Genomic DNA, 18,901 nt, shown 5'->3' with positions numbered 1-18,901 from the left:
GGCCTGGAGAAAACACATTAGAATGCGCAGTGCTTTGAGGCTGCTGCCATGCTTCCTGGCTGAAGAATGGAAAAAAGCCAGAAGACTTTATGACCAAAACGTTTAAAGCTTATTGAAGCCCTTTTGTAATAACAACTTAAAGATGGGAAGGCCAGGGAGTGAAAAAATGGAAAGAACAAACAGCTTTCCTACAGCATGAAGCTTAGGAGAAGCTCTGGGTGACTACTTAAATGTGGCTGTGATATACTAGCCCTCATAAGTGGTGAATCGAAACACTTGTGGCTTTTTTCCCTAGCACATCTATTCAACATGTTCCTTTTGGCTGGAGGTCTTTATAGCCCTAACTTAACAGTGTCCACAAAGCACATGCTGTGGGCTTGCCTCCCCCCTCCCTCTTTTCAATAGGGCTGTGTACAGTAGAGGAGCAAAGTAGGCAACAAAATGGCTCAAAGCCACATGTGCATTTCCCATCGCTCAGTGCCAGTCTCTAGAATAAGTGATTAAGCCCTGAGGCTGCTGGGTCTCGTGTTCAGCTGCCTGTGGCCCCAAAGGATCTTTCCAATCAAAGCCACGTCTGTGCTCTGGTGACAACCCTACCTGAAGGATGGGAGAGGGGTATGGCACAACATTACGCCTTCAGCCTTGTGCCACTCAGGAGTGACAGCTGCAATCACAGGCCCGATTCGTCAGTTGTGTGGACCTTGGAAAGCACTGAAGTTACACAAACCGGGCATGGTCTCAGGCAGTCAAGCCCAGGTTCTTGGGTGAAAGAAGCTGTGTCATACAGGTCCCCTCTGGAGACCTTTTCAGGTTCTGACAGACACTTATGCCTCCTTTCAGGATGTTCTCATCCTGCACTGACAGGAGGGAATAGATAAGAACACAGCTTAAATATTACAAAATGCTTTACCTTGCTACAACACCATGCATTTGAGGCTCTTGCAACACTACAAATACTAATTCAATTAGGTTCAGTGTCATTCTGGAACATAATAATATCTCCTCTCGCAAGTTGTTTGGATCAGGAGACCACAGAGGTCTTGTAAAAATTAGCCCTAGTGAAAATATCACTGAAATCAATGGAATTACATTCCACTTTCACCATCCAACATTGCATTTGGCATTGAACTTCCAATAAGATCTCAGTGCAACTGTTTGTTAACGAGCTGTACAAACTTCAGGATAGGAGGAATAGAGAGAGATGGTCTAGGTCACACCACCATCATTCTCTGCCTCCAGCAGCAAGGCTGACACCTTGTCCTAGTGGAGCTGGGGCTGGTGTTAGCAGAGTCAGGCAATCCCACAGAGCATGAAGCGGAGCTAGCAGAGCCAGTCCTGGCTGGTAAGGAGAGGCCATGCCACCAAGACCCATTGAACCCATCAGAACCAGAAGCTGAGAAAAAGCCAGCTGCCCCAGTGAGGAGATGGAGTCTATACAAACAGGTGGAAGCCTTTGCTATGGATTCCTGCTCTTTGGGGATACAAGATCCTGGTACACACAGTTCAGGTCTGCAGTGGGGATGTGGGATTGGTCTATCTGGAACAAAAGCTGAAGAGGTTATGAGAGAGGGTATCTTAGGCTGAGCTGTCTTACAGCCAGTTTGTCAAGTTAAGTAGACCTGCAATTCTGGTTACTTGGGTTTTGCTGGGGACAGCTCTGGTGATTTGAAAGGTTGTACTCTGCTCCCTGGGAAATGGAGAAGCTGTTGGCTACAGGTGGTGCTGTGGATTAGGCTCTCGTTCAGGAGATTAGAAGAACAAAAGACGGAGGTCTGACCAGGAGGATAATGAACAGTAAGAAAGGCAGTACTGCCTTTACTGTCCTTACCAGATCCTGATCAAGAATCCTGGTTGCTACCGTCTTCAGGTCACCCTGTAATTTCAGGTGGGATACACATCCCTGTCCCCCCCTGAAGTTCAACTGCTGTATGTGGCTGTGGGCACAGGTAGCAGCTACAGGGTTTCACCCCAGCAGTAGCTGCAGTTCAGGAGAGAGACGTTTTCTTCTTTGTGCAGGTGCTAGGTGTAAAGCAGTGGGGGGTGAATGGTCCTGTAGAAACATTACTGTCCAGATGCTTTGTGGAGCAGAAGTACATTGTAGAGCAGTGTGGGAAGAGAGAGGAGGCTGGTGCATGGCCAAAGCATTTTTCTCATTGAAGCCTTAGTTGACGTGAGCACGGCTGATGGGATGGTCTGTGATAATTGAACAGGATATTCATGAGAGCACCTTGCCTCCCCTGCAGCACCACAGCAAAACTTCAGGTTTCAAGGGCAGAGTAAGCATCGCCCTTTACATTTTACAAGTAGGGTGACACAGGTCTACAAGCGAAGAAATGAACACCCTTCATTCCCCACCTGCATTTCCTCTCTCATATCTCCCTGCTGCCTTGGAGAAGCTGTTCCATCTTGCTTCCCCCCTCCACTGTCCAGGATGGGGAAGAAGCAGGAAAGGCTCAGCCCAGAGCTGTCACACATTAACTCACCCACATCCAAATCAGCCTGCTTACTGACAGGGACAGGTCCCCAGCAGGGCACAGTCTAGAGGCTAACACAGGGTCCTTGGGACCACTGCTAGCCCAGTGCTCATGGAAATGACAGCCAGGGTTGTGCAGCAAGGTGGCATGGGCCAGAGAGAGCACTACCAATATCTCTTTCAGCTTCGGCACAGTCAGTCATGCAGATCTGCTCCAGGAGACCCTGCTCAGCTATTTAGCTGCCTGTTTTGTCTTGGTATTTCCTGCCCTTTGGATGTGGATCAGTGATTCTCTCTCTCTCCCTTGCAGCCTCCCTTCCTCTGTATGGCATCTCTGTCATTGTGCCTCTTATTTATTTGCCTCTCTTCCATTCAGTGCCTTGGCTTTGGACAGGTTTTACCTCTCTCCCCACCTTTGCTTTTCTCCTCTCCATTTGGTTCCTTTGTTCTTCCCTCTCCTCTATTCTCATTCCTTTCTTTCTCTGCCTTGGGCTCTGTCTTCTCCCTCCCTTAGCCTTCCTCCTTACCAGACCAGCTCCTCACAGTGCCCCTTCTACCCACCCTGGGTTTCAGCCCCACACCTCCCCTTCCCTGCCCACCCCTGCAGTAGCAAAGCCTGGGGCTGTGCTGGAGGGGGGAAGGTCACTGCTGCAATAGCAGAGCCCACCCTCTAAGCAGATTCCCAAGCCACTGGGAATTAGTCCATGCCTTGCTTTCCCTAATTGCTGGGAATGTTTGTTTGACTTTAATGAACTTGCAAATGCTTTCTCAGAAGATAATTGCCCCCATTTCCAGTGACATAAACTAAAATAATAATAATAATAATAATAATAATAATAATAATAATAATAATAGAACAAATACAGCCATGAGCTTACCATCAAGCAGGGAGTGAGCTACTTGATGCTTAGCTCTCTCTCATCACTAGGTTGAGAGATTTCATGATGTTGGCAGTCACTGCCCAAAGGAGGTACCAGAAGAGATGCAAGGTTAACAGGCAGGTTAAAAAGAAGCTTCAGAGTCTGGAGAGACTTGGGGCTTGAGCCTTTCATTGTTACTCTGCTGGCTGCAGAAACCCAGGGCAAACCAGCAAGGAGCACAAGCAGGTGCTGAGCTAGTGACAGGGCCTCAAGTCTAGTTGCCCGTGGACTGATGGTCCAAGCACGAAATTCCTCACAATTTCTAGGTACAACCAGGAAAGGTCAGGGTAGCCTCAGAGACCAGCAGTGGAAGGGCTTGTAGTATCCCTGCCTGCAATTTACTCAGGTTGGGGAGAAGTAGGGATACTTCCCATAACCAGAGCTGGGTGCAGCCATGTCTTCGGATGGAGGGAATGGAGTAGGAGCTGCAGGACACAAGCTGCTGCATGTTATGGAAATGGCTCTAGAGACCTTGCATAAACCTGGACTCTGGGGAGGCTCAGCAGCTGCCTGCACCAGATCTCAGGGTAGCAAGTCTGAGCTGCAAATTAGCCTCTGGCCCTTGGCTGCAGGTAGAGCAGAAGCAAATATGTCCAGCCCTCATGGGAGCAGGCACTCTGAGCCACCAGAGGTTAATAACAATTCCCTGAAAAATTTTGTAGAGTCCAAAACTAAGCAAGCAAGAAAAAAAAAGAGAGTGAGAGAGAAAAGGTGGAGAGGGCGACAAATTGATAATTCAGGGTTTCATTACCTGCTCATGATCAACAGACCACGGGATTCAGAGTCTGAAGGTGTTACTTTAAAATAATTCATGCAGCAGCAAGCATTCTTGCTCAGACTGCCCTGAACAGGACCACACAAACCACATAGTTTGAGCCTGAATAAAATTTCTTAGTCCAGTGACATCCAAGCTTACATTTCTGTCTAAGCCAGTCTGCAGCAGAAATCACATGTTCTTTGAATGGACTTTTCTCATCAAAGCATAGTTCAAGGGAAATTTTTCACCTAGTCCTTTTGCTGAATTTCTTCAACATGGTTTATTTTGGGAGTAGGTTTACACTGTCAGCTTGGGTATCTTCCAGCTTCATTTCCAGGCTTTGGTCCCTTGATCTGAACGCCTGCTGGCTACCTCCTTCTGGAGCGACACAAGTATTTCCCTCCAAGAAGGAGACTAGGTACAACTGACAGCACAGTATGTGCCAGGATCCAGCCTGAAGCAAAAGCATAGATATTGATCATGCCAAACACGCAAGGCCTTCAACACAGTCCACACAGACCTCGTGCCCTCAAGTGCCCTCACACACCTTAGGCCATACCCCAGGATATACACATACCCTTGACATTAGCTATAAAAGCACCACCTTGGCAAGTTGCAACCCAGTCCTGTCTCTGAGACTTTGGGTGCTTTGAATTGAAAGGTGAGTGAACGCATCCTGTGCCCCACAACCACTGAAGTGCTCCACAGAGCCCATATGAGACCCAAGGCAAGTGCTTTTCCCCAGTGATATTCACGAGCCACTCTGCTCCAGAAAGCGTGAGTCCTGGACATCAGCCACTTTGCATCAGCTTCAGGGGCAAGGCTTTTATTTCTTTCACCCAGCCTGCAAAGGCAGCAGAGGCAGTACTGAGTGCCTCTCTCCATTTAACCACTGCAGCTATAGGAGTTTCAGGGTGGTAGACGACCCCATGGTTGACCACCAGCTTAACAGAAACAGGTTGACAAACAGAAGGGAGAGTCACAAAATAGGTGAGGAGAGTATAATGGATTTATCAAGAAGGCACACTGAAAGCATCTAAGTAGGTCTAACTTGGATTATTTTCTACCTCTCTTCTCAGTCACTGTACACAAGTGGATAACATCCATCTATCTGCCTGACCATCATTAGCTTATTCCATTCCAGACACCATAAAATAGAGGGGAAATTTCCTACATGCGAGAGGATCTTGTAGAGGAAAGGATGGAAACTCCATTGTTAGAGAATTTGAAACTGGAGAACCGAAAGCCTGCTAGTTATACCCTAGGGAACCATCCTACATAAGCCTTCAGAGAGAGGAATTAACCTTTTCTCTCTCAAGGGTGTTTTACCCATCATCACCATAGTCATCCTGGGAAAAAAAGGAACTCTGTTTGTTTCCTTGCTTTGCAGACAGGTTGTGCTGAGAGGTGCCATCTTCTAGCCAGGTGTCTTCACACCATTTAACTGGGTTAAAAAAAAGCTGGTCTCTGTGCTAAATTGCTTCCTCACTTCACAAGGCGTGAAAGCCTTTTCTCTCTCTCGTGTGTCCGTGTTTCACTCCTTCTGGGGAGACAGCTGGTCTTTTTATTTAATGTATTCTGCTCCTTAAATGCCGTCTCTGAGACAAATCAGGTCATGTAGAGCCAGGCACACAAAAGCACTGAGGTGACTCAATCCTGTGCAATCAATGGGAGTCAGGTGCCTAAATTTCTTTGTGAGTCTGGGCCCAAGTGACCTTGAATAACGCCAGTAGGAACATACATTGTGTCTAGTCAAGAGTAGAGCGTGGGCTGCGATGCATCTTAACCCCACAAGTACCACAGGCGATTAGTTGATTCAGCACTACCTCACCTAGCTAACTGAAGGGAAGATTTCCATACGTACCTTAGCGCAGGTGTCATGAGAAAGGAATGACTTGGGGTCCCTATATCTTTGCGTGGAGAACACGGGTTGTTTTTTTTCTTAATAATCAAGTATTATATTTCCCTTGGGTTGTGAGGCAGGTTATTGATAACTGTCACTGGTCCTATGGCAGTATTGATGCCTTCTCTGGTGAAAGCTGTGGAAGTCCTAAACCTGGACTTGTGGCACACGGGTTTCAGAACACCAGGAGACAGTAAATGAATCAAAGGGCTCTGGGATTTGGTGTCACGTTAAAGAGGAGCTCCTATCTAAAGGAGCGGGATACCAGGGTGATGACTGAGTGTATAGCAGCCTGATCCTAGGATGAACATTAAGGAGGCTGGCACATGCAGAGTGTCAGAGAGAACACTGGTGGGCAGAGAAACACCAGGAAAGGGAGAGCTATAGAGAGGGGCAGAGGAGACCAGATAATATTGAAAGACCTTTTAATGGAACAATAAGGTCTTTCTTGATCTCTCCATCCCAGCATCCAAAATACAAAACTAAGTGATTATTTTTCCAAGGCCAGGCAATGAGGTACACCATGAGAGACAAGTAGACAAACAGTAAGCAAGGACCAAAGCACTCAGTCCCCTCCTTTCTTGCTCTTTGCCTATGTGTGGCTGCAAACACATGGAATATCTGGAAAACATCTAGTTTCTCCATTTCTCCTTTCCTGATGTACCGGCATGTGGGACATGTAGAAGGGCCTGGAGGTTATAGTAACCCTTTCTTCATTCTTTGCCATATTTTGTCCTCTCTGTAAGCTGTGGCTTTGGAGATGGAACGGTGGAAAGGTGGCCAGAGATTAGAAATCTTGGGGTCATGGTTCCATGTAATTTCTCATTCCTGGTGCCTAAGAACTAACCTCTGCCCTACCTGTGCCTTAAACATTAATTTCTTATCTCCTACTCTGTCAGCTGTGTGACAGCAAGGAAAGTCTCACTTACAGAACAGTCTGCCTGGGAAGGGATGTCCTAGAAACCTGGAGGTGTGGCAAACAAGCAGATGGAGATGGTGAGAGGATCATCCCTCTAGGACTGGAAAGATGTTGTGGGCTGTGTAGATAGAGACATAAAAGCTTAACACGGTGTTTCATGGAGGCAAAGCTTTGCACGCTGGCTTCTAGTGGGTATGTGGGCATGGTCCAAATAAAAAAATGGACGTTTGACTATGTATGTTTTTTTTAGACATCCATATAGCTGTGTATCCACCAACCTCAGTGATTTCAAGTCCTTCTGCCGTTGAAGGATCTATGATTTGTTTCACACTAAATGAAACAGAGCACATTTGCTCTGTGTAAAATGACAAATTACATGCACACTTACAATATCATGAATATGTCAATATTAAGTACTAGTATGAGTTTACTTTACACATCAATGTGTAAATGAAGGGTGTGTGATGGAATACTAACATATGAAACCTGTCCTTACTAGACCTGATTCCTGTCTGGGAGCTCTACATTCTCTACAAACACTAGTAATAGTCACTTTATTCCAGACACAATACCACAACCAAGATGTCATACATGCATGTCAGATAGATACGACAGACAGATTTCTTGTTTTCCACCGAGATGCTTTTGAATACATCCTGGCAGGGCTGACTCACCCTTTTAGCTTTCCAAGGAAGACAAATTGCTTTTCAGGGGCTTCACTGTATGCAGGTTATTTTTGAGCAGCTTCCTTAATTAAGGTTTATCTGCTGTGTGCGTAATCCACAGATGAAGAGCCCTTGTCTTTTTTTGTGTGAACAAAAGTTTCCCTCTGAACAATGTTTCTCACCCAACCCATTGTTATACAACATGGCACACATACTATATGGATGCTATGTCCTACTCCAGAAGTAGCTGCAGGCCAGTAGCCTGAAAATAAGTCATTTCAAATGCCTGGGATGCTTCAGTGGGGAAGGACTGAATAGAAATGGGATTCCTGAGCCACAGTTGGCACAAGTCAAACTATTAGTACATTTTTTTCATCCATGACCTTAAACTCCACCTCTGCCCCAGCCTCATTTTTCTTTTCTTTTATATCTGAAATTATGCTGAAAGCACCCTGTTGGAAATATAATTTGCAGTTGCAAACCTTGCGATCTGGCGAGGACTCAAACTGATGTCATCCCAACTGGGAGAAGAGGACAATGATGTCATTGGAATAGCAAAGGAGTCTTTTAGCTCTGTAATGTGGCAGGTGCAGGTGAGAGGTTTCAGTCTGACCTCCCTGGAAAGAAAAAGTGCTGTCCCCTTCCCTGCCAGGTAAAGGGCTGACTGGCTGTCACACCTGTCTGTGAGTTCATCTGTCAGAATAGCAGGAGAGCCAGCCCTGTGGCTTGCTGCGCCCTGGCCTCCTGCTAGCAGTGGGAAGGAGATAAGCCTTCGTGGGGCTGCACAGCCCAGGTAACAGGGTAACTCCTCTGGAGTCAGAGATGCGTGCATGCAGCACGCCACACTTCCTAACAGCTGTCCTGGTTGGTGCAGGAGGTACGTGGGATGTGCGAGCAGCGAGGCCAGTGGCAAGGGAGATCTCCCTTCAGTCAGTGGTTTTGGTCTTTGTTCAGGGATTAACAATTTTGACACTTTCACAAATGGCTTTGCAGGAATCAGGCATATGGGACTGGACCTTTAGGGTCTTGGAGTTATGTCTAAATTGTCCTTCCAGTCTCCCAGTCTTGCTGCTGTTTGAAATTGGCCACAGTCCTTAGGGAGAGAGTGTCAAAGTTAGGGCATCTAAGTGCTATACAGTGCTATAAAGGAGTACCTAGTCTATCTTCACATTGCTGTGGCTACAATGTAGTGCAGGCATACCCCATCTCCTTAAACCAGCCAGTCCAGGTATCAGTAGTTATGTTGCCACAGCAACACAGGACTTACTGCAAGCTGCAGAACTTGCCTAAGGAGCAGGATGGATGAGCCTGTGCAGAGCTTCAAGTGGGCCCCGCACTTCAAGAAAGATGTTGAGGTGTTGGAGCGAGTCCAGAGGAGGGCGACCAAGCTGGTGAAGGGTCTGGAGGGTCTGACCTACGAGGAACGGCTGAGGGAGCTGGGGTTGTTTAGCCTGCAGAAGAGGAGGCTCAGAGGTGACCTTAGTGCAGTCTACAACTACCTGAAGGGAGGTTGTAGTGAAGTGGGAGTCAGCCTCTTCTCCCGGGCAACCAGCGATAGGACAAGAGGACACAGCCTCAAGCTTTGCCAGGGGAGGTTCAGGTTGGACATTAGGAAGCATTTCTTCTCAGAAAGGGTTATTAGACATTGGAATGGGCTGCCCAGGGAGGTGGTGGAGTCACCATCTCTGGAGGTGTTTAAGAAAAGACTGGACATGGCACTTAGTGCCATGGTCTAGTTGACATGGTGGTGTCAGGGCAACGGTTGGACTCGATGATCCCAGAGGTCTCTTCCAACCTGGTTGATTCTGTGATTCTGTGAGCTCTGCACCACCCAGGACGGATCACAGCTGTTCTGTGAACACACTAGTTTAAAGGTGCTTCTGATTTGTTTCCATCCCCTTGTGCTGAAGTAGGCTGAATACCCCAGGTACTGAATAACACAGTGCAGAGTTAGGGTACAAGCAAAAGACACACATGAATGGTTGCAGCATGCTAATGCCTGCATCGTCTTTACACATAACTATCACCTGCTCTCTGAGAAGCTGAGAGGAACATGAAAGCCCACTTTCCGTACCACATCACTTAATGAGCTTGGGGAAGTGTAGACGTAACTGCTCAGCTGTGCCCCTGTGATGGGTACAACAACCGTTTTGTCCCCGGGCATGGTCAGCGGCATGAAAACTCTTGTGCTGAATTCTGTGTATTAATATCAGTTGCATATTCATTCACAGGCTTTTTCTCTCACCCCCTACATAAGCATCCTGGCACCTAGTCTCACTCCCAGTCTTACCACCTGCTGTATACAGACCCGTCCTCACCCCTGCAGAGCTGTGTGGAGCAGCTCTTTCCCTTGATGGTTTGGGGCTGCTCGATCCTTGGCCACCATACCCACTCAAGCTCACCCCTGTTTACCTGGGGAATGATCATAGGTGGGCACCACTGTGAGGGGTGGGGGATGCTGTGCTCGCTGGGAAACCAGGGGGAGATAGAGGTACCACCTCTGCCATGCCAGCGGCCAAGCGTTTGGTTCACTGGCACAGCTTCACTCACCCGTGTGTGCCTGACCCTGTCTCACGCTGTGGAAATGATCACGTCCAGTCTGTGTCGCAGTGATTCCTGCCAGTGTGGCAAGTCCTTTCTCCCCCTCTTCAGAGGCGTGGTGTTTCCAGGGCCACATGTGCATGCTGCAGTGGCTGCTTCCCCCTTATTCCTGCTGCACTCTTTTTGAATGTGTTTATAGGCTGTCCCCTCTCTCTGCCCTTCTGGTCCTGGGCATTTCCCCAGATGGCACCTCTCAGCTGCAGTGACCTAAGGAGTGGTTTCCTCTCCCTACCCAAGAATAAACGCTTGCTGTCTTTTTCAGCCAGTTCGTTTTCTTTCTTTTGTGACCTGAGCCAGTGTTGGTAACCAGGTGCAGCCAGCAAAGAGGCCAGTGGCTCTGCTTCCGAGTGGCTCTTTTGAATGCTTCCCGATGGGAATACTAATGGAACAGTGTCCTATCATCAATACACAGCTGAGGTGTTACTTGCCCAAGAGCTGCTAAATTATTGGGGTGAAGCATGGTGTGTCCTGTAGATTCACTGGGGGGTTACAAGCTGAGCATTATCTGTCTGCAGCAGACCAGCATGAGGCACAGGCTCTGTTTTGGTCCCATTTAAGACTCTAAAGCATGGCTTAACTCTGAAAAACACGGGGGGATGCCAGTTCATGAGTGTCATGAGGATGGAGCCAGGCTCTTCTCAGTGACATCCCTTGACAGGACAAGGGGCAACGGGTGCAAGCTGGAACACAGGAGGTTCCACATCAATATGAGGAAAAACTTCTTTACAGTGAGGGTGACCGAACACTGGAACAAGCTGCCCAGAGAGGTTGTGGAGTCTCCTTCTCTGGAGACATTCAAAACCCGCCTGGACGCGTTCCTGTGTGATATGATCTAGGTAATCCTGCTCCAGCAGGGGGATTGGACTAGATGATCTTTCGAGGTCCCTTCCAATCCCTAACATTCTGTGATGCTGTGATTCTTTGTTACAAGGCTGAATTCCCCCCAATAGTCAGTGAAATAATAATGATCTGCTGAAATTGGGAAGACTGATATCTATCTGCCTCTTATGCCTTCATTGAAACCATGAGTGGGGAGCAGAGGCAAAGTGCTTGGAGTGCTTGCAGGCAGGGCATTTGTGAGGAGTATACCCTGTGAACGCCTGTGTGTGTCTGACAGCAGGCATCTGCGGTGGGGCGGGCAGCAGTGCTATTCGCTGTTGGCAATCCTGAGCCAAAAAGCTATAAAGGACAAAACACTTGGTGTCATTAGAGTCACACACCTGTGAAACAAGGTGTCATTAAAAAGGAACAAAGACTTGCAGGCAAAGGTGGGTTTGGAAGGACTGTGAAAGTCCCCCTCAGGAGAGTATTTTGAAAAGGAGTAGGGGAAAAAATTGGTATATTTCAAAATGGATGGGAAAATAAATCATGGGAGTAGAGACAACCCAGCTGGTGCAAGCCTTTCCACACAGCCAGGGTGCTCTCAGCATTGCTGGCGGAGATGATGAGGTGCATTAAATTCCTTTTGCAAACCCCCATGTCTGTCCAGCCCTAGGACGAAATTAGAGCCACCTGACTTCAAACCCATACCAAAGGGAAAGGCTGCTTTGAAACTTGTCACTGCTTAGCAGGAGGGGAAGGTGGGACATTCCCAATAAAACCAGAGCCTGGGCTGTACCTGGAGAAATCTTAACTTATCTCCTTGTTTTCTCTCCTGCCCTTCTCCCTTGCTCTTCTTCAAAGGTTGAAAAAAATGAGGACGGGGACCAAAAGATCGAGCAAGATGGCATCAAACCAGAAGATAAAGCTCATAAGGCAGCCACCAAAATCCAGGCCAGCTTCCGCGGACACATAACAAGGAAAAAGCTCAAGGGGGAGAAGAAGGGAGATGGCCCGGCGTCTGAGGCTGATGCCGCTGACAAGAAGGAGGAAGGCCCTGCTGGTGGAGCGGCCGAGAACAAAGAGAGCGAGGCTCCCATTGCCACAGAAGGGGCCGCCGCTGACAGTGCCCAGATGGAGGAAGGCAGCAAGGACAGCAGCGCGCCAGCGGAGGAGAAAAAGGGGGATGGAGCCGCTGACACGGGCTCAGAGCAGCCAGCCCCACAGGCTGCCTCTCCTGCTGCCTCCTCGGAGGAAAAGCCCGCTGCTACCGCTGCCGCCGAAACGGAAAGTGCCACTAAAGCTTCCACTGATAACTCGCCGTCCTTGAAGGCTGATGAAGCCCAAGACAAAGAGGAGCCTAAACAAGCCGACGTGCCTGCCGCTGACACCACTGCCACCACCACCCCTGCCGCAGAGGATGCTACTGCCAAGGCAACAGCGCAACCCCAAATGGAGGCAGTGGAGAGCAGCCAAACCGAAGAGAAGACAGGTGAGTGAATGCCTGGCTGGGGAATGGGCTTCTCCAGAACTGGATACCTCCCTTGGTTTCTTGGGGACACATCTGATGTTGGCCAGCAAGAGCTGGTGCAGGGGTTAAACAGAGGGTTAACATAGGAATCCTCTTGCTTGGTTTTAGGGGTGGGCGGAGTTGCATGTTCTTGCTTAACACCCTCTTCCCTGCTTCCTGGCAGCTTTTGGAAATACTGCACCTCCTCTCAAGGCTCCTGTTCCTCTAGGTGGAGGTGCCATCCAGTCCTTTTTTCCACGGTGGCTGGAAAGTGTCAGCCAGCCGGGAGGCTTGGAGGAGCCTGGGGGAGCTCCCCAAGCTCTGCATATGCTAAAGAGTATCATAAACCTTCCCAGTCAGACTAGCACAGGCAGCTCCAGTGGGGCAACAAAACAGCCTGAGCTGATACCAGCTCAGTGGAGGCTGCCAACTTGAGCTGAAAATCTCACAAGACAAAAGCATTCTCGTACTGCAGGAGGCCGTTTAGCCTTGCTGGTGGGATGGTCAAGAAGGAGCCAAAAGGGTCTTTTTTCCATCTGCTTGTGAATGGATGAGATTCCTGGTACAACCACATCCTAGTCAGGAGCATCTTGTTATCAGCACTGCTTATAGTTTCGTCCACACCAATACTCTTAGCCTCTGTACTTGGAGTAGCCCATGACAGCCATACTTGCATGAAGCTTTTAGATGTGTCAGCTGGGTCAGCCCCACACAGTAAGAGGATCAGGTCGGGAAACAGAAGATTTAAGGCCCTGACAGCTCAGTGAGTGAGGACAGAAGAGAGGGTTAAATGGAAACAGTCACTCTAGGAGGTGTTTTCAATTCTTTGCTCTTGACCGAGTGCAACTCTGCTTAACCAGTTCCCCTGGGAAGAGGTGAAAAGTTTTGAGAGGCAAAAGTGAGCATTTTTGACAGAGGCACAGTGTTTACAGACCATAAAGAGGAGCTATTTTTCAATTGTGATACTGGGCTGGGTAGAAAATGCATCAAAGACCTGAGGATAATTTTGCTCCTGTTCTTTACCTTCCTTACATCATCAAAGAAAGAGAACATAAATGAAAAAAGGGTAATATCAGAGGTAGGCACCACATGAAGCACAGTCAAGAGGCAGTGCCAAGCATAACTGGCCTCCACATTCATGAGACATTCAGTTGCACAGGACATTCTGCATTTATTAGCTTGTTGGGGCAAAAATGTGGCATATCACCTTAATATTCATAAACAGCCTGATGTAAATGTTACAGAGCCTCAGCATCCAGTCTTGCACTTACTAATGTTTCTCCATCATTTCATTTGGTCCACTACTTCTCTTCCACAAATTATAATTCCCACTCTCTAATTAGACTTCCAAGCTTCATAGCTAACTCAAGGCTTCAGGCGACTCTGTTCTGGCTCAACAAAGTCGACAGATAGGAAAGAACAGATATCCAAAAGGACAGATAAGTGCTCAGAGAGGAGCTCATGCAGAACATTTATGATTTAAGGTACGGACAAGGGGAGCGGCCTTCAAAAGTGTGAATCTAAACTGAATGTACACAACAACAAACAGTTGCTGGTTTTACCTCCTTTCATTTAAACATTTCTAGAGAGAAGCCTTGAAATTACATCATTCAAGTTGACTTTTTGTTGTCCAGGTCTCCAGCCCTTTGTTCTTACTTTGTGTGATGAGTTGAGTGGCAAATAAATGTCATGTGATTTGTAAAGTCTAATTTGGTATGTTGCATGCTGTACTTGCAAAGGTATAAACATCAACGGCAAAAATAGGACAGAGTGAATCAGTGTTTTGGAGTCCTTTGTACACAAGATAATGAGTGCTAATTAATTCTTATTTAAGACTTGGGATGCCATATTCCTAAACAAGAAGAGCGATTCTGCTTTGAATTGGTATTCTATTTTTATTCGGATTAATCTGCTCTAATAGATGGAGGTAGGGAATTAATAGTAGCAGGCTATTGCATTTGCTTAATTTTACCTGTTTTGAGGCACCAGTCATCAAAGAATTGTTTATTTCTATGCAGTATTCTAAATTATTTGCAGATGTCTTCCCCATGCTCTTGTTAGCTTTAACGTCATTTGAAGTGGCCAACCATTCATGGCCACATCATTTGAAGTGGCCATTTAAATAAATGATTTAATATGCATTTGCACATGATACCATCACTTATGTAAATATCTAGCCAACAGAGTAAGTTGGAAAAGCTACAATCAAATATATATTTAAAAATGAGTTTTCAGTGATTGACTGAGTGTTCCAGACCAGTTTGTGCATCTATTCATACTTATTCAATATGCATGCAATAATACTCAAGCTTACCAATGTTTGCAGAAAGCAAACACGGAAGGTATGTGGCCACAGTCAAACTGATAATCTCTTTAAAATGTTAATGAATATAGACTTTTTTCTAAATCCCTATTCCAGTACGATATCAGCCTCCCAGTCACAAACTTGAACAGCTGGGTAAGTGCCCCCAGAGCCATCCAAGAAGGAAATGCAAAAAAGATTAAATGGACCTTCTTGTGCATGTCTCTGAGGATGCTGGGTTGTGTTCTGCGATACACTTTATGGCACAATGTCCAGAATAGTAAGAAGCTGCTTTCTCCTTAAAGAATATTCCACAAAAGGGCATCATCACAGTATAAAAGTTCCCACAGGCAGGAAATATTTCCTGACAGAAAGCCTATGTTTTCTTTTTCCTATCTTCATCCTATTACTCCCTCTCATGTCTTTAAACCTCTCTGTTTCTCTCTTGGTACTTACTCTTTCCATAGACTTAAAGTTATTTGCCACGTCTCAACCTTTCTCCCAGTCACCCCCCAGCAAACACAGCACTGGTGGTTGCTGGCACAGCTGCGATGGTCATTCACGAAAGAGGGGAAGGGCTACCAAACATCTGCCACTTCAGTACTCCTCCAGCCTGGGGACAGATCCTCTTTCAGCTTCATCAGTCCCCTTCTCCCAGAAGTCATCCCCTTGACTTTCAAAGGTCATCTCTTATCGTTTCTGTGATCGAAGACTGGCGCAGTAGCATGCGGTGTCAGGCTGCCAAAAATAAATCAAATTGGCTCCTAGCCAGCGTCATCGGTTGGCTGGTTGCCATGGCATGCTTGGCTGCTACTACCGCGAGGCGTGCCGACCATGCTACTTTTGTGCGGTGATGTTCATCTGCCTTGAATTTTACTACAATGGCTGTATTGTATTATCTGTGGGTATCTTCCCTGGTGCAAACATAAGCAAAAGGCAAGGACATTTCATTTATATCCAGAAGAGATTTTTGCCTTCATCTAAGGACAGGACAAAAAAGACAGGAAGAAGGGAAAGGAATAACTAACCAGATAAAGACAAGTTTTCAATTTTTAATGCTTAATATTTAATGTTTCTGGAGTGGGGGAGAGGCTGGGTGATTCTTCATACCAGTTGCTAATTCCCCTGACAGCCCTCAGCTCTCCTTGTTATTCCGTTCCACATACTCTACCTGTCTGTTGGTAATGGCTTAGGAAAAGGCTTCAAACAACTGTTCTGTATCCAGTATTAGTTGATCTGGAACCCCAGGCATTCCCTATTGTACCATAGGGCAGTTTCTAAGCAATCTTCAATGTCAAAAAGTAGATGGATTCCAACCTGGGTAAGGCATGAAATGAGTCAGTGAGCTTTGTTCAGCAGCAATGAAGGATTGATGTAAGGAGGACAATCTTTCAGTTCTCTTCATGGCTTTTGGTGGGTGACTTGCGTGCCAAGAAAGTGTTCTTTTATCTGAGCATCCTTGCCAAGACTTATGTTTATAGGCTTTCTTGTTATGATCCAACTTTTGCCTCTTTGGTGTTGGTATTATGCTTAGAGAGGCTCCCTTAGATGCCAGCCTACTCAACAGGACAAAATTCAAAAGTGGTATGAAGGAATTTAGACCTTACATCTGGATGAGGAGGTGAGACTTATTCTAATCTAGGTTGCATTGACTTAAATCTGAAGAGTCCTCATCAAAGTTACTGGAAAGAGTCTACATTAGCACAGCTTTGAAGTGAGATCAGCATCCAGCACAGCAGACTATAGAAGAAGATGGGCTACAGTGTGCTTTATGGGGGGGAGAGGAGGTGAATGTCACACAATGTTAGATTCTCTTTGTACTTTCCAAGGTTTTTGAGTCTCACCTCGAAATTTGGCTAGCTCGCACATCAAAAGCACTCTCAGATTGTCAGGTAAGAATACAACAAAGCCCAGAAATGTGAAAGACTAAATTGTGCCTAAGGAAACAAATGGATATTCTTTTGTTGGGAAATGAAGAGTGCTTTCTCCCGCTTGATGAAATAGCTTTACAATGGAGCAGTTTCACAGCTGAAATGAAAAATCAGCCAGATGACAATTGCTTTGCATGTAAGTGGGGATCAGCAGTTCTCCCAGGGCCCTGTATCCTGCAGGCAAGGAGCACTGGGAGGCACCATCTTCACTTCCTCAGAGGGAGCAAGTCCCTACAGATCCTTTTTCATGGTTCAGAGTTGAATCAGTTCTTTGTTTCCAGTTCAATCAGCGTTCTGATGGAAGGACAATACTTGCTGCACCGAGGGAGCACTGGCTGGATAAAGATTTGGAAAGGGAGACTGTCTATTGTCAGGTACCAGCTAGAAGGTACGGTCTGCACTACGCAAGAGGATTGCAGTTGTATTACTGGAATTTAAGTCTTGGCCCATGGGTTGCTGGCATGAGGCAGAACACCCTCACTGCCGTTCCTGTTTCACGGGAGCTTATCTCTGCTGCTACACCTGGCAGCCGAGGAAAGCAATCAAATACAGCAGTCTTCCCATGACTGCCCCAGAGGGAACAAGTCTAAGCAAGAGTGCCAGCATTTTCTTGTCTGTAGTACTACTCCAGCAACAAAGAATATAAATACGATCTAGGTTACCTGCAACATGCTGAAAGGTGTCAGAGTATGTGCCTAGTCCTCAGTTGCTCTGAAATTTTTAGAGGAGGAAAGTGGAATGTCACAATTTTCCAGAGAACAAGAAACCTACACACTACCTGCTACAGGTGCAGGATTTCCCCCTCTGTTTCAGTGAAATACTGTCTCTGGTCCCATGTGTGCCTCAGGTCTGCTATTTTCTAACGAGATGCAGCTTGCACTGTATAGGTGGGAACTGCACTAGTGGGCTAGTGGTGAAGCAGGACCTGACCTCTTTTAATGAAATCTTAGGTGGCATGAAACATATTTACTGATGACAAGGTGTGGGCTGACTCTGGGAAAGGCCTCTTGAGGAGAGCAGGTTAACCACTGTTTTGCACCAAGGAGGTACCAGTTCTTTTGAGACCTCAGTAAGAAGTGCATGGACACTCAAGTCTGGTTCACTGGATTATTTTGTGAAGGATGGAAATTATAGGAAAGATGACTGTAATCTTTCATCCCTTTTGATGTTGGGAACCACAGCTATTGCAGTATTGGCCGAGCCCCTCCTCATTGATCATGGCACACTGCACAGAGTTTCTGTTCAGGGGGAGGAGGCTGACCAGCCTCACTCTTCTTCACATCTTTATAGTATTCTTCCAACTGAACAAAGCTATTGGTCTGGAACCTGTACAATACTGAACTTTCTAGGTGATATAACAAGGTTTGCTGAGAGCGTTACGCTCTTACACATCTCCATAAGAAGGAGCTCGTACAAGCAGTACATACAGGTGGTATTGTTTCAGGCAGTGCATACTAATGTCACGGTATGTGCTCATGTTGTATAGTGGTCGCTCACACTAACACACGGCTCTTTACAGCCCAGGCTGATGGTTAAACTCAACCTAGAATTTGCTCAAAATCACTGTCTCCTCGTGATAACATTTTCCACTGTGGCCCAGTACAACTGCACTCAGATCACCTTCAGAAAATGCTCCAAAATCCCCACATGGGAGGAAGGCTTTCTGCCATAAATGATAACCAAAAATTCTGCTGAGAAGGGCTCAAATAGCAGACCAGTGGACAGAACAGACAGACAGACAATGAAATTTAAGTGGCTGCTGTTTGCTGTAGCTGCCAGCAGTGCTCTGCGCCACCACCAGTGTCATCTCTTTACACTAGGATCAAGTAGGCTGAACTTTTCAGATAGATATAAGCTTGCAGAGTATCAGCTGGGATTTACAGCTCCAAAGAGCAGTACTTTAAAAGTATCAGCACTGACTCTGTGGTACAGATGACTGCCATGTGCGGAGGAAAGGGACTGGGAAAGTTCACTAGGTCAGCAAAATCAGATTAGTTAGCCATTCCTCAAGAGCTGTATAATAGGTGCATTAATACCGGATTATCATCAGTGGCAGTGCAGTGATCACTTCCAATCTCTGTGCCAGCTCCATGGACTCTGG

At 46.7% G+C, this 18,901-nt stretch overlaps 1 protein-coding gene across 1 annotated transcript in view; it reads left to right on the top strand.

The window, feature by feature from the left end:
• GAP43 (growth associated protein 43) overlaps window positions 1-18,901 on the top strand; it is a 55,919-nt gene that overhangs the window by 20,536 nt on the left and 16,482 nt on the right. The window contains exon 2 of the mRNA XM_068417510.1: window positions 11,922-12,549. Coding sequence (XP_068273611.1) covers window positions 11,922-12,549 — 628 coding nt within the window. The remainder of the gene's footprint in view (window positions 1-11,921; window positions 12,550-18,901) is intronic.

Source organism: Nyctibius grandis, chromosome 23 (genome assembly GCF_013368605.1).
Source record: "Nyctibius grandis isolate bNycGra1 chromosome 23, bNycGra1.pri, whole genome shotgun sequence".
Taxonomy (NCBI): Eukaryota; Metazoa; Chordata; class Aves; order Nyctibiiformes; family Nyctibiidae; genus Nyctibius; species Nyctibius grandis.
This window is presented reverse-complemented; position numbering and strand designations above follow the sequence as displayed.